Source organism: Hyperolius riggenbachi, chromosome 4 (assembly GCF_040937935.1).
Source record: "Hyperolius riggenbachi isolate aHypRig1 chromosome 4, aHypRig1.pri, whole genome shotgun sequence".
Taxonomy (NCBI): domain Eukaryota; kingdom Metazoa; phylum Chordata; class Amphibia; order Anura; family Hyperoliidae; genus Hyperolius; species Hyperolius riggenbachi.
The window spans coordinates 201703103-201717856 of NC_090649.1; the positions used below are offsets into that span (position 1 = coordinate 201703103).

The 14754-nt window shown below is 45.9% G+C and overlaps 1 protein-coding gene across 3 annotated transcripts in view; it reads left to right on the top strand.

The window, feature by feature from the left end:
* PCYT1A (phosphate cytidylyltransferase 1A, choline) overlaps window positions 1–11365 on the top strand; it is a 68122-nt gene extending 56757 nt beyond the window's left edge. For all 3 annotated transcript variants that reach the window (XM_068281232.1, XM_068281233.1, XM_068281230.1), the window contains exons 7-10: window positions 4344–4422; window positions 4548–4690; window positions 7557–7745; window positions 10554–11365. In XM_068281232.1, the coding sequence (XP_068137333.1) occupies window positions 4344–4422; window positions 4548–4690; window positions 7557–7745; window positions 10554–10757 (615 nt within the window). In that variant the 3' untranslated portion in view covers window positions 10758–11365. The remainder of the gene's footprint in view (window positions 1–4343; window positions 4423–4547; window positions 4691–7556; window positions 7746–10553) is intronic.
* Window positions 11366–14754: the final 3389 nt, after the last annotated feature.

Sequence of the window (14754 nt, forward strand, 5' to 3'; positions counted from 1 at the left end):
ACTGACCTCTACCTCCTTTAGCAGCAACTATGTCATTCATAGCAGCACCCATAGTCACCTCCCACCCCCTGCACCCACAATGACCTCTACCTCCCGAGACCCACAGTGATCTCCCCCAAAGGACCCACAGTGACCTCCCTTTCCACCAGCACCCATACTGACCTCTACTTTCCACAGCACCCACATTTCCTTCTCCCCCCAGCACCCACAGTGACCTACCCTTCCCACATCAACCACACTGACCTCGACCTCCCCACTTACATAACCAGTACTAGCACCCAATGTACCTGCACTCAGAACCCACGTGACACACAACACCCACCCAGAGCTAGCACCCAGTGCAGGCATGGCACCAAGTATTTGCACCTATGTGATACCCAGTACCTGCACCCAACACCCACATGTTTCATCTGCAGTATTTCCAGTTGCACTAAGCCTCCACTTGGTGCCCAGCACCCACACCAAGCACTCACATATGACATCCAGTACTTGCACCCAGAACTCAAAAGGGACTGAGTACCTGCAATCAACACCTACATGATGGTTGATACACACCCATACAGCCAGAATGCACATGACACCCTGTGCTAGCACCCAGAACCCACATGGCACCCAGCATCTGCCTTTAGCACCCACATGACAACAAATATCCCACTAGCCAGCACCCATCACCCATATGTCACCATGTACTCACTCCCAATACCCACTTGGCACTCAGTATTTTCACCTAAGACCCACATACCCCTATGATCAACACCCACATAGCACAGTACTCACACGTCACCAAGTTCCAAAGTCATTATATGCACCTAGTACCCGTTCATGGCCAGCACCCAAATAGCAGTACTCATCCTTGGTCCAAACCCATATGAGACACAGTACTCTCACATGGCACACATCCAGACCACACATGGCACTCCCTACTCACTCATGTCCAACACTCACATGGCTCCCTGTACCAATTAGCACTTACATGGCACCCATTATCACCATCTGCTACTCATTCAGCACCCAATACTGCATAGCACCCACTGCAAATAAACACCCAATACTAACTGGACCTTGGTACCCAAAGCAGCTTGACACAGACTTTACGTTGGCATCTCGGCACCCACTGCAACTTACCACAAAGTGAACCTTTGCGTCTTACCATCCACTGCATCTGGGCACCCACTGCACCTTGGCACTTACTACAGTTTTGCATCTACTAATGCTTAGCAACCACTGCATATTGGTAACCACTTCTTTGCCTGAAAAGAGGCTTGGGTGCTGATCAAGAGGGACAGAGGTCCCAGTAATGAAAGGTGAGTTTGTGCCTCTACAGTGGGCTCCACTGTGCCCACTATAACCCACTAACAGTGGGCACCTATCACTGCTGATTTGTGGGTGGTAGCACCAAAAGAGTTAGAAGGAGACACACAGTCTGCCTGATACTGCTATAAAGGTAGGTGTGTGTGTGTGTGGGGGGGTGGGGGGGTGGCAATAAGACTGCCTTATGCTTTATGGAGAGGGGGTATTACATACACAATTTAGCACGCTTTATCAATTTCAAATTTGAGCACCACACCCTTGAGGATCCTCTGCAGCACCCACACTGACCTCTACTTTTCCCATCAGCCACCCCTTCCCCTCATAGCTGGCACCCAGTACTTACACTCACATGACACCAAGTATCTGCACCCAGGCCTAAAATTGCACCCAGTACTCACACCTGCACACAGCTTCCACATGGCACCCACTATCTGCACCAAGTATCCACTTAACCCGTAACCGCACCCATGTGATGCCCAAAGCCCACCCATAGCCAGCACCCAGTATAGGCATGGCGCCAAGTATTCGCAACCATGTCACACCCGGTACCTGCACCCAGCACCCACATGACATCCAGTACATGCACCCAGATCTTACATGGCACTAAGTTATTGCAATCAACACCCGCCTGACACTCTATACCCAACCATAGCCAGAACCCACATGACACTCAGTACTTACACCCAGAACCCACATGGCACCCATCATCTGCATTTAGCAGCATGACAATCAATACCCCCCTAGCCAGAAATGAGGAGCGGGGGGCATGCGGGGGAAGGCATTGCCAGGCCCCTTTTTTAAATTTGAGCACCCCCCACTTAAGGACCCTCTGTACGACCCTGATTACCTTTCACCTAAGCCTTGTCCTAAATTTAAAGAGAAACCGTTACCAAGAATTGAATTTCATCCCAATCAGTAGCTGATACCCCCTTTCCCATGAGAAATCTATTCCTTTTCACAAACTGATCATCATGGGGGTCTGTCTGGCTAATATTGTGGTGAAACCCCTCCCACAGTGTGATGTCAGGACCATGGTCCTGACAGTTTCCTGTCTTTGAACCTCATTGCATTGTGGGAAATGGCTGTTTACAGCTGTTTCCAACTGCCAAAAAAGCAAGCAGCATCTCCTTCCAATGACATCACCTGCCAGCAGTAAAAATGTCACCATGTGATAAATGTCAGAATGGAAATCAGGGAAAAGAAAGATTTTATAATGGGTAAACACTGACTAAATCATTTATACATACTTATTGTAAAAATTAAGCACTTTGTGTTACATTATTTTTAGTAGAGTTCCTCTTTAACCTTATAAATCCTTAATGCTTTGAACCCACATATTTTGCCTAATCATAACCCTTTCATTTCAAAATCCTAAACTTTAACCCTGACCTTTCCACACCCTTTAAACTAATTTTAACCTTAACCCTATAAGTAATCCTTAACCTATTATGGGTGTACTTTTCTTAACCCTAATCTTACACTATACTGTCACATTACTTTAACTGATAACACTATACCAACTATAAACATCTTCTGGGTACATGGACCAGTTAGTGTTTACCCACCTTTATTGGAAAATAACCTGTTTAACTTGTCCCAACTTCTCCTTAGCGTGCAGCAGTTTGTTGGTTAGTTATTTTAAGAATGAGATAGTGGATAGATGACTAAACTGCAAATATCTGAGTGCTGGCTACTGTTATTAAAATTAGAAGCACAATTACAGTGCATAGTGTAGCAAACAGCGTACATTTGTAATTGCTATTAATATTTTCTTGCTGTGAGTGGTGCCAATAATTTGATATTTTACTATAGGTAGTGACAGTTGTTTCTTATTTATTTCGGGTGCTCTTCTAACATCTTCCTACCTTATCCTCAAACTTCCTACTGATACACCTAACCCAAACCTTTCTGCCAATACTCCTAACCGATCGCTTGCCAAACACTTTTCGACATTTACTTTATCATTCTCTCTGCTTGGCAAAGTCACGGCTGCGAACACGTTACACTGCTAGGCGAACAATTTCCACAGCTAGCCGAACAATTTCCAGTGGCCTACACTGCTTCCTGAACACCTGCGCCACTCTCAATATCACTTGCGCCACTTACAGGAGTCCCTGTGCCAAACCCTACCTCCTCGACTCCCCACAGTCGCTGTTAACATTGGGGCCAATGGGATAGCTGATAAGTGTCAGTTGCTGCGGCACCAAAATTAACATCTTCTTTAGTTTGATGAAATAACAAGTTTACTTTATAAAGGGATAATTACATGTATCCTTTAAAACAGTAACCTGCCTTCTATGGTAGGGACTCATAATATTATGCTAAAGTAGAACTTGGGGAATTTTAAAAATAACTATTAAGTTAGAAAGGTCTAAACGTACCTCTGTGGCAGTGTCACTGCTGGCAGATTCCCGGTTGTTTTGACTTGGTAGTGCTTAACTCTGGTGACTGCCGTAATTTCTAATGCAGCGATCTTAAATATTGACCCTTTAACCTTTGGTAGTGGCCACATTCTCATGAACTCCACATTACAAGGAATAGACGAATGCCCAGACTTGGTAACTGTGGCAATAATATTTTAAGAGTTGAATCCCTAGAACCTGCCACGATCACAGGAAGGATGGGTGTCTGTAAACAAAACTTGGACCTGAAAGTGTTGACTTTGCCACAAAAGAGATTTTGGTTTGCTTCCTCAGGTTGTCTTTAAAGCAAACCTTTTAGGAAGGAAAGTTTAAAACTGATACCTACCTAATTTATGGGAAGCCTTTGCATGGCCCAGAGGGTTCTCCTCTAGCAAATTGCTGCTGTACCGGATCATCTTTTTGGTGACCACACTCCTGTCTGTGTATGAGCGCTTCTATTCATGACACACTATGCAGATCATCTAAAAAGTTAGATGTGGATGAAGCAAACTTTTTACTTTTTGTGCTACAGGAATCCTGTAGTTTTCACTGTCCTTTCTCTTAATTTGTGTTCAATTTAAAGTCCTCTCTGTTAACCATGATTTGTTTTTGTTTTCTTGCTGTTGACAGATCGACTTTGTGGCACATGACGATATCCCTTACTCCTCTGCAGGAAGTGATGATGTTTACAAGCACATTAAAGAAGCAGGTCAGTCCATCTCAGCTCATATTAATATTTCAAGCACATGGTCAGTTTTTTCCATTTCATTTGATCATGTTCTAAATATTGAAGTAGTAATTCTTGCAATTATCTTATGTTTGCTGTTTCCACAGGGATGTTTGCACCTACCCAGCGCACAGAGGGGATCTCCACTTCCGATATAATTACTAGGATTGTACGAGACTATGATGTCTATGCACGCAGGAATCTGCAACGGGGCTACACTGCAAAAGAGCTGAATGTCAGCTTTATAAATGTAAGCTTGGCCTAGTGGAAACCGGCCTTTAGAGACAACCTGTATTGTATCAGGCAAACATTTTTTAAAAAAGACCTTACTAAAAGCTAGCTGTCCATACAGTGATGTGAAAAACTATTTGCCCCCTTCCTGATTTCTTATTCTTTTGCATGTTTGCCACACTTAAATGTTTCTGCTCATCAAAAACCGTTAACTATTAGTCAAAGATAACATAATTGAACACAAAATGCAGTTTTAAATGATGGTTTTTATTATTTAGTGAGAAAAAAAACCTCAAAACCTACATGGCCCTGTGTAAAAGAGAAATTGCCCCCTGAACCTAATAACTGGTTGGGCCACCCTTCGCAGCAATAACTGCAATCAAGCGTTTGCGATAACTTGCAACGAGTCTTTTACAGTGCTCTGGAGGAATTTTGGCCCACTCATCTTTGCAGAATTGTTGTAATACAGCTTTAATTGAGGGTTTTCTAGCATGAACCGCCTTTTTAAGGTCATGCCACAACATCTCAATAGGATTCAGGTCAGGACTTTGACTAGGCCACTCCAAAGTCTTCATTTTGTTTTTCTTCAGCCATTCAGAGGTGGATTTGCTGGTGTATTTTGGGTCATTGTCCTGCTGCAGCACCCAAGATCGCTTCAGCTTGAGTTGACGAACAGATGGCCGGACATTTTCCTTCAGGATTTTTTGGTAGACAGTAGAATTCATGGTTCCATCTATCACAGCAGCAAGCCTTCCAGGTCCTGAAGCAGCAAAACAACCCCAGACCATCACACTACCACCACCACCATATTTTACTGTTGGTATGATGTTCTTTTGCTGAAATGCTGTTACTTCTACGCCGGATGTAACGGGACACGCACTTTCCTAAAAGTTAAACCTTTGTCTCGTCGGTCCACAAGGTATTTTCCCAAAAGTCTTGGCAATCATTGAGATGTTTTTTAGCAAAATTGAGACGAGCCTTAATGTTCTTTTTGCTTAAAAGTGGTTTGCGCCTTGGATATCTGCCATGCAGGCCGTTTTTGCCCAGTCGCTTTCTTATGGTGGAGTCGTGAACACTGACCTTAACCTATTTTAGTTCCTAGACGTAGAAACTACATCCAGAAACCATGCCCGCTCCCGCGGCCGATCGCGCACGTGCGCTCCCGGCCCACGGTTCGTTAGCCAGGCAATCAGTGAATCGGGCTATGGTGCCCGATCACTGATTCCTCTCCCCCGCTGAAAAAGCGACAGCTTCTCTCAGAAGCTGCGCTTTTTCTGGCTGTAGCGTCCCCCATGCGTCTCTCTAAGCGTATGTTACGCTTAGAGTGACGTCATGTAACAAAACTCATGGCCGCCATCTTGTGGCCAAAAAGTAATACTACAACTAAAAGTGAAAAAAAATTAAAATCAACACACATTTACATTATAAACCAATTGTTTACATCCCACCCTCCCAAAACTACCCAAATAAAATGTTTAAGATAAAAAAAATGTAAATATTTACCTAAGGGTCTAAACTTTTTAAATATCAATGTAAAGATGAAATATTTCTATATTTTTTTTTTTATTTTAAACTTGTAAATAGTGATAGATGCAAAACAGAAAAAATGCACCTTTATTTCCAAATAAAATATTGTCGCCATACATTGTGATAGGGACATAATTTTAACGGTGTAATAACCAGGACATATGGGCAAATACAATACGTGAGTTTTATTTTTGGAAGCATGTATTATTTTAAAACTATAATGGCTGAAAACTGAGAAATAATGAATTTTTTCAGCTTTTTTCTTATTCTTCCTGTTAAAATGCATTTACAGTAAAGTGACTCTTAGCAAAATGTACCCCCCAAAGAAAGCCTAATTGGTGGCGGAAAAAAACAAAATATAGATCAGTTTATTGTGATAAGTAGTGATAAAGTTATAGGCTAATAATTGGGAGGTGAACATTTCTCAAGTGAAAACGACGGAACGCGAATGGGTTAATTGAGGCAAGTGAGGCTTGCAGTTCTTTAGATGTTGTCCTGGGGTCTTTTGTGGCCTCTCGGATGAGTTTTCTCTGCGCTCTTGGGGTAATTTTGGTCGGCCGGCCACTCCTGGGAAGGTTCATCACTGTTCCATGTTTTTGCCATTTGTGGATAATGGCTCTCACTGTGGTTCGCTGGAGTCCCAAAGCTTTAGAAATGGCTTTATAACCTTTACCAGACTGATAGATCTCAATTACTTTTGTTCTCATTTGTTCCTGAATTTCTTTGGATCTTGGCATGATGTCTAGCTTTTGAGGTTCTTTTGGTCTACTTCTCTGTGTCAGATAGCTCCTATTTAAGTGATTTCTTGATTGAAACAGATGTGGCAGTAATCAGTCCTGGGGGTGACTACAGAAATTGAACTCCGGTGTGATAAACCACAGTTATTTTTTAACAAGGGGGGCAATCACTTTTTCACACAGGGCCATGTAGACTTGGAGTTTTTTTTTCTCACTTAATAATAAAAACCATCATTTAAAACTGCATTTTGTGTTCAATTATGTTATCGTTGACTAATAGTTAACGGTATTTGATGAGCAGAAACATTTAAGTGTGACAAACATGCAAAAGAATAAGAAATCAGGAAGGGGGCAAATAGTTTTTCACATCACTGTATACTAGCCCCTGATAAGGTTTGCAAACAAGAGTATCGGTTACTTAGCTTTAATGGGGGCGAGCATAGTTTTATTTCATACTAGTGCTTGAACTTGCAGCTTCTATATGGTGGCATGCACCAAGCATGTTCCCATATTCCCCAAGTCCATGAATACATTATTTATGTGTTGCAGGCTAAAGATTTAGCATGTAGGTGAGGTTTTTTTATTTTTTTTATTTAATGAGATTATGTGCACTGATTCTAGGAGAAAAAGTACAACCTGCAAGAACGGGTGGATAAGGTGAAGAAGAAGGTGAAGGATGTAGAGGAGAAGTCAAAAGAATTTGTACAGAAGGTAGAAGAGAAAAGTATTGACTTGATCCAGAAATGGGAAGAAAAGTCCAGGGAATTCATTGGAAACTTCCTGGAGATGTTTGGCCCAGAAGGAGCTTTGGTAAGTGGGGTCCTGCTTTGCAGGGTAACCGTGATGCAGTAATAATAATGGGCCACTCTACAGAGTGAAATGTTTATTGCACTCAGCATATCTTGTATGACGGACTGGGGCTGTCTTGTGTCCTGACCACAACCTTCCACTAACTAGTACAATTCCGCTTTCAAATTCAGCTCCAGCCATAATATCCTCCAAAGAAGGAAGATGGGAAGCGCAGCATAATGCTGCTGAGATAAAGAGGCGTTCTCAGAAATGGCAGACAGACAGCAATAATAATAAATGTTCTATCTAGACAGATTCTCCGTGTTTAAAAATTAATACTAATGTAGTTGCAGTTAAAGTGTCTGGAACTACACATTATACACCAAATAATTTATGTCCCTAGGTAGCCTTTAATAACTGTCTTTTCCCCTTCCTTCCTGCAGTCCTCACACCAGCACCAAATACAGGCTCTTGTAAGTTTGAGGACATATGAAAAGTGTGGGACTGATTTTCAAGTTAGAAACTTAGTGCTAGAATTGAGAAAATACTTCCTGGGCACACAGGAAAGGATTTAGAAGTATAACCAGACTACTGGCAGGCAAATGCAGTAAGTCAGTAATAACAGTTTGCAAGTGCTTTGAACAGTGTGAAGTAGTAAAAGCCACTGCATCAATGGTGAAAAAAATGATGTGCTGAAATCCCCTCTGGAGTCACAAGTGTAATGCAGAATACTCCATACGATCCGCACCATCCAAAAAGTATCTTTATTATAGCTCAATTAAAAAGATAAAATCCATATGTGGGTTTGTACAAAATGATGAAGGATTTTATCTTTTTAATTGAGCTATAATAAAGATACTTTTTGGATGGTGCGGATCGTATGGAGTATAGTGCTTTGAACACTGGCAGGTTTACTTTTGATGTAGAGGAATGAACATCCAGAAAAAGAAAATAAAAAATGGAGCCACCAGGAGCCCTCTATAGTGTAGTATATGGAGGCGATCAAAAGAATAATGTAACTGAGGATACTCGCAAACAAGGGCTGTCCTAATGCAACCACTGCAAGCGCGTGTGGTGAAGGTCTGTCTCCACTTGGGAATGTGAGTCCTCATAGTGGGTATGATCCGGCCACAATCCAGAAAAAAAAAGGATAAATTATGAAGTGGATAAAATATCCATCATGAGATATCTGCCCCCAGCAGGGGTAACAAGCTTAGAAGCTTAGTGTTGGCTTACCTTACAGTGATACTGAGCTGCTTTTAAAAACTAAATTTGCTCTTTCCTGGGGCTTTCCTCAAGCCTACCGTAGCCCCCGGCATCCTCCTGGCTCCTCTCCTGGTCCTGCTGGCGGCTCAGTTAATCTGCTACTTCCGCCTGAAGTCGCCAGTATGAGTCCCCGCCGCAAACTTAAAGAGAATCTGTATTGTTAAAATCTCACAAAAGTAAACATACCAGTGTGTTAGGGGACATCTCCTATTACCCTCTGTCACAATTTCGCCGCTCCCCGCCGCATTAAAAGTAGTCAAAAACAGTTTTAAAAAGTTTGTTTATAAACAAACAAAATGGCCACCAAAACAGGAAGTAGATTGATGTACAATATGTCCACACATAGAAAATACATCCATACACAAGCAGGCTGTATACAGCTTTCCTTTTGAATCTCAAAAGATCATTTATGTGTTTACCTTCTGTCCCCAGCTTCTCTCATGCACTGAACATTACAGGCTTCCTGCAGACAGCTCTGCCTGTGCCTGTGTTTGTAATACTCAGTATGTGTCAGCCAGATACTTTCACAGCCCACAGAGGAGGATTTTTATCCAGCTCTCTTCTATCACTGATAAGATAGCAGAGAAGCTGCTGGCTTATGTAAATAAAACACACACCGGAGTGTGCATAGAGGAACAGACCAGCAGGAAGAGTTGGCAGCCTTCCAGACACAGGCCGACAAGTCTGATAGGGGAAAGATACATTGATTTATTACAGAGACCGTGATAGTACAAAGTGCTGCAGTGAGCCAGAACAGATTAGAATAGGTTTAGGAACTTGTAGGATGGTAGAAAAAACGTTGTAATTTTTGTTACAGAGTCACTTTAAGGCGTCATCACGCTGGTCGCTACACGTCATCGCACAGGCCGGCATGAGAGTCCTGCGCATGTGCGGTTCTCTAAATCTGAACCACGCATGTGCAGCCGGTATTATGATGCATAACGTGCGCGGCGGGGACTCGTACTGGCGATTTCAGACGAAAGTCGCCAATTAGCGGAGCTGCCAGCGGGACCGGGGGAGGACAAATGAGGATGCCGGGGTAACTCACAGGCTACAGTGGGCTGGTAGAAGCCCCAGGTAAGTGCATTTTTTTTTAAGCAGCTTAGTATCACTTTAAGTTAACAATTGTAAGAGACACAAAATAATTTATTTTGCGCCAGAGGCGATGCATTTCGCGGGCAACACCCACTTCGTCAAGTCTAAACACAGTGCCTTGGTGTGGCAATCTAGCATGCTATGAGTGCCTCAGCCTTTGATGCTCATAACTTTTAGATTGCCTCGCCAAGGCACTGTTTTGACTGGAAGAAGTGAGTGTTGCCTGCGAAATGCATCATCTCTGGTGCAGAATAAATTCTTTTGTTTTTTCCATAATTGGTGTTGTCATCTTAAGGTAAGCCAACACTTCTTTTTTTGAACATTGTTTAATCATGTGATATTTTGGGGGGCGTCTCCTTCCTGTTCTAGATCCTCTTTTAGCTCTTGTGTGAGTGCTTTGTTTAAAAAAAAAAAAAGTGCTTTCCTTGATAAAGATGGCAAGTACATAAGTGTAACTCTATTTTTCAGAAACACATGCTGAAGGAAGGCAAGGGGAGAATGCTTCAGGCCATCAGTCCAAAACAAAGTCCCAGCAGCAGTCCTATGCGGGAACGCTCCCCCTCCCCATCCTTTCGCTGGCCCTTCTCCAAAGCGTCTCCACCTTCATCACCAGGCAGAAGGTCCCGGTCCATGGCTGCTGCTTATGACATCAGTGAGGATGAAGAGGACTAAAGAGCTATTGATTCTTCTTGTGCAATCCTTCCCACCAGCTGCTGATTCCGTACCCGCTGAGGAGAGCGGCCTCATAAGATGTAATCTTTACTCAAGCCGCGCACACCTGTGCTCTCAGAAAGGACTATGGAGAGTCGCGCCGTGTAGCGCTGGATATGGCGCTCGCTTTTTCCCTACCAATAACCATAATACTTTTGTTGCATTTTTAAACCGCAAAAAAAAAATGAAATGAGTCTGTCTTTTTAATGAACTAAATGCCCAAAATAATTTTTTCTCTTTTTTTGGTCAATGATTTGTTTCCTTTTTTCTGTGAGGTTTCATCGCATGATTTTGTCACAGCCCTACATAACTCATTATTACTTGAACTCCGTCTACATGATATGTGCTGCGAGCTCCCATTTCTCAGGATGGTAATGGGTCTCAGTAATGGAGAAAGAGCGGGAGAAGCCAAGTGACACAGGGAGATTGTCTGGGTGTGTCACAGCGTGGAGGCATTTAATGACTACTTATGGGACTATGGGGGTAGTGACCAGTCTCACCTTTTCTGTTTTCAGCATTTCCCATGGAGATTAGCCATTTCTCATTAAAAGTGCCTGTTGTCATAATGACTTTCCATGTGGATTTGTTCTTTTTCTCAAAACGCACACATTTCTGCAGCTGTAGTGAGTGTTTAGTAATTTTGTTTTTACTGAACACCCTGCTCTTATATTAAAGGGACCCTGAGCAGAAGCCATGGGTATGCATATAAGCATCCCCACGGCTATTTGGTACAGAGTAGACACTTGCCCGCCCCTTATAGAAGTGCTCCTGCTCCCAGGCTGGCCGCTAATAACATTGGATCCGGCGACTGAAATAAAGTTTCGCTGTGACCCGGAATAGGAAACCTGCATGTCCTCTCAGCACAGGCTTCCTGGCTCCATTACTCCCCCTCGCGCAAACCACATAATGATGCACGGCAGAGGTGGGGGAAGCCAGTGCATGCGCAAAGAGGCCGCGCAGGCTTCCTATTGCAGGTCACAGCACAACTTTAGTTAAGAGTCACCGGATCCAATGTAATTAATGCTCAATCACAAGAAAATGTATGCGTGCTCTACGCCAAGCTTAACCCTTTCAAGTCTAGCTGTGCAAATCTGGCTAAAATGGCTTATCATGAGACATGCTCATGCAGAAATGCATCTGCTTTCGCATGCCAAACTTTGCAGGGTCAAAAACCAATACCGCGAAGCGGTTGCCCTGCGGGAATTAGTTCATGCTATACAGCACTATCCAGGAGCGCCTCGGGGAGGCTTCCCATTGCCCCCATACAACCGGGGGGGCTGTGGGGCCCCAGGCTCTCTCACTGCCTAGGGACCACAGCAACACCCCGGAGGTGGAGGCTGGGTAGCGCAGACGACCCCCCCCAAGCGTGGCCGGCGCCGGGGGGGGCCATCCGCACCCATCTCCCAAAAATTTAAAAACAGGCACTTACCTGAACGTCCATTGCGTTCTGCTGCTGCGCATCGACTCGGGGCACTGCATGGGAAAGGAGTGACGCATGGGTCACCCCGAGCTGTGGGGCTCAGGGCTGGCTCACACACATCACTCCAGAAGGGGGGGGGGGAGGACAGGCACAGACAGCCCACATAGAGCAAACCATCCACCACCTGCCTCCAAAGGACAGAATGCAAATATGCTCAATCACAAGAAAATGTATGCGTGCTCTACGCCAAGCTTAACCCTTTCAAGTCTAGCTGTGCAAATCTGGCTAAAATGGCTTATCATGAGACATGCTCATGCAGAAATGCATCTGCTTTCGCATGCCAAACTTTGCAGGGTCAAAAACCAATACCGCGAAGCGGTTGCCCTGCGGGAATTAGTTCATGCTACACAGCACTATCCAGGAGCGCCTCGGGGAGGCTTCCCATTGCCCCCATACAACCGGGGGGGCTGTGGGGCCCCAGGCTCTCTCACTGCCTAGGGACCACAGCAACACCCCGGAGGTGGAGGCTGGGTAGTGCAGACGACCCCCCCAAGCGTGGCCGGCGCCTGGGGGGGGGGGGCCATCCGCACCCATCTCCCAAAAATTTAAAAACAGGCACTTACCTGAACGTCCATTGCGTTCTGCTGCTGCGCATCGACTCGGGGCACTGCATGGGAAAGGAGTGATGCATGGGTCACCCCGAGCTGTGGGGCTCAGGGCTGGCTCACACACATCACTCCAGAAGGGGGGGGGAGGACAGGCACAGACAGCCCACATAGAGCAAACCATCCACCACCTGCCTCCAAAGGACAGAATGCAAATATGCTCAATCACAAGAAAATGTATGCGTGCTCTACGCCAAGCTTAACCCTTTCAAGTCTAGCTGTGCAAATCTGGCTAAAATGGCTTATCATGAGACATGCTCATGCAGAAATGCATCTGCTTTCGCATGCCAAACTTTGCAGGGTCAAAAACCAATACCGCGAAGCGGTTGCCCTGCGGGAATTAGTTCATGCTATACAGCACTATCCAGGAGCGCCTCGGGGAGGCTTCCCATTGCCCCCATACAACCGGGGGGGCTGTGGGGCCCCAGGCTCTCTCACTGCCTAGGGACCACAGCAACACCCCGGAGGTGGAGGCTGGGTAGCGCAGACGACCCCCCCAAGCGTGGCCGGCGCCGGGGGGGGCCATCCGCACCCATCTCCCAAAAATTTAAAAACAGGCACTTACCTGAACGTCCATTGCGTTCTGCTGCTGCGCATCGACTCGGGGCACTGCATGGGAAAGGAGTGACGCATGGGTCACCCCGAGCTGTGGGGCTCAGGGCTGGCTCACACACATCACTCCAGAAGGGGGGGGAGGACAGGCACAGACAGCCCACATAGAGCAAACCATCCACCACCTGCCTCCAAAGGACAGAATGCAAATATGCTCAATCACAAGAAAATGTATGCGTGCTCTACGCCAAGCTTAACCCTTTCAAGTCTAGCTGTGCAAATCTGGCTAAAATGGCTTATCATGAGACATGCTCATGCAGAAATGCATCTGCTTTCGCATGCCAAACTTTGCAGGGTCAAAAACCAATACCGCGAAGCGGTTGCCCTGCGGGAATTAGTTCATGCTATACAGCACTATCCAGGAGCGCCTCGGGGAGGCTTCCCATTGCCCCCATACAACCGGGGGGGCTGTGGGGCCCCAGGCTCTCTCACTGCCTAGGGACCACAGCAACACCCCGGAGGTGGAGGCTGGGTAGCGCAGACGACCCCCCCAAGCGTGGCCGGCGCCGGGGGGGGGGCCATCCGCACCCATCTCCCAAAAATTTAAAAACAGGCACTTACCTGAACGTCCATTGCGTTCTGCTGCTGCGCATCGACTCGGGGCACTGCATGGGAAAGGAGTGACGCATGGGTCACCCCGAGCTGTGGGGCTCAGGGCTGGCTCACACACATCACTCCAGAAGGGGGGGGGGGAGGACAGGCACAGACAGCCCACATAGAGCAAACCATCCACCACCTGCCTCCAAAGGACAGAATGCAAATATGCTCAATCACAAGAAAATGTATGCGTGCTCTACGCCAAGCTTAACCCTTTCAAGTCTAGCTGTGCAAATCTGGCTAAAATGGCTTATCATGAGACATGCTCATGCAGAAATGCATCTGCTTTCGCATGCCAAACTTTGCAGGGTCAAAAACCAATACCGCGAAGCGGTTGCCCTGCGGGAATTAGTTCATGCTATACAGCACTATCCAGGAGCGCCTCGGGGAGGCTTCCCATTGCCCCCATACAACCGGGGGGGCTGTGGGGCCCCAGGCTCTCTCACTGCCTAGGGACCACAGCAACACCCCGGAGGTGGAGGCTGGGTAGCGCAGACGACCCCCCCAAGCGTGGCCGGCGCCGGGGGGGGCCATCCGCACCCATCTCCCAAAAATTTAAAAACAGGCACTTACCTGAACGTCCATTGCGTTCTGCTGCTGCGCATCGACTCGGGGCACTGCATGGGAAAGGAGTGACGCATGGGTCACCCCGAGCTGTGGGGCT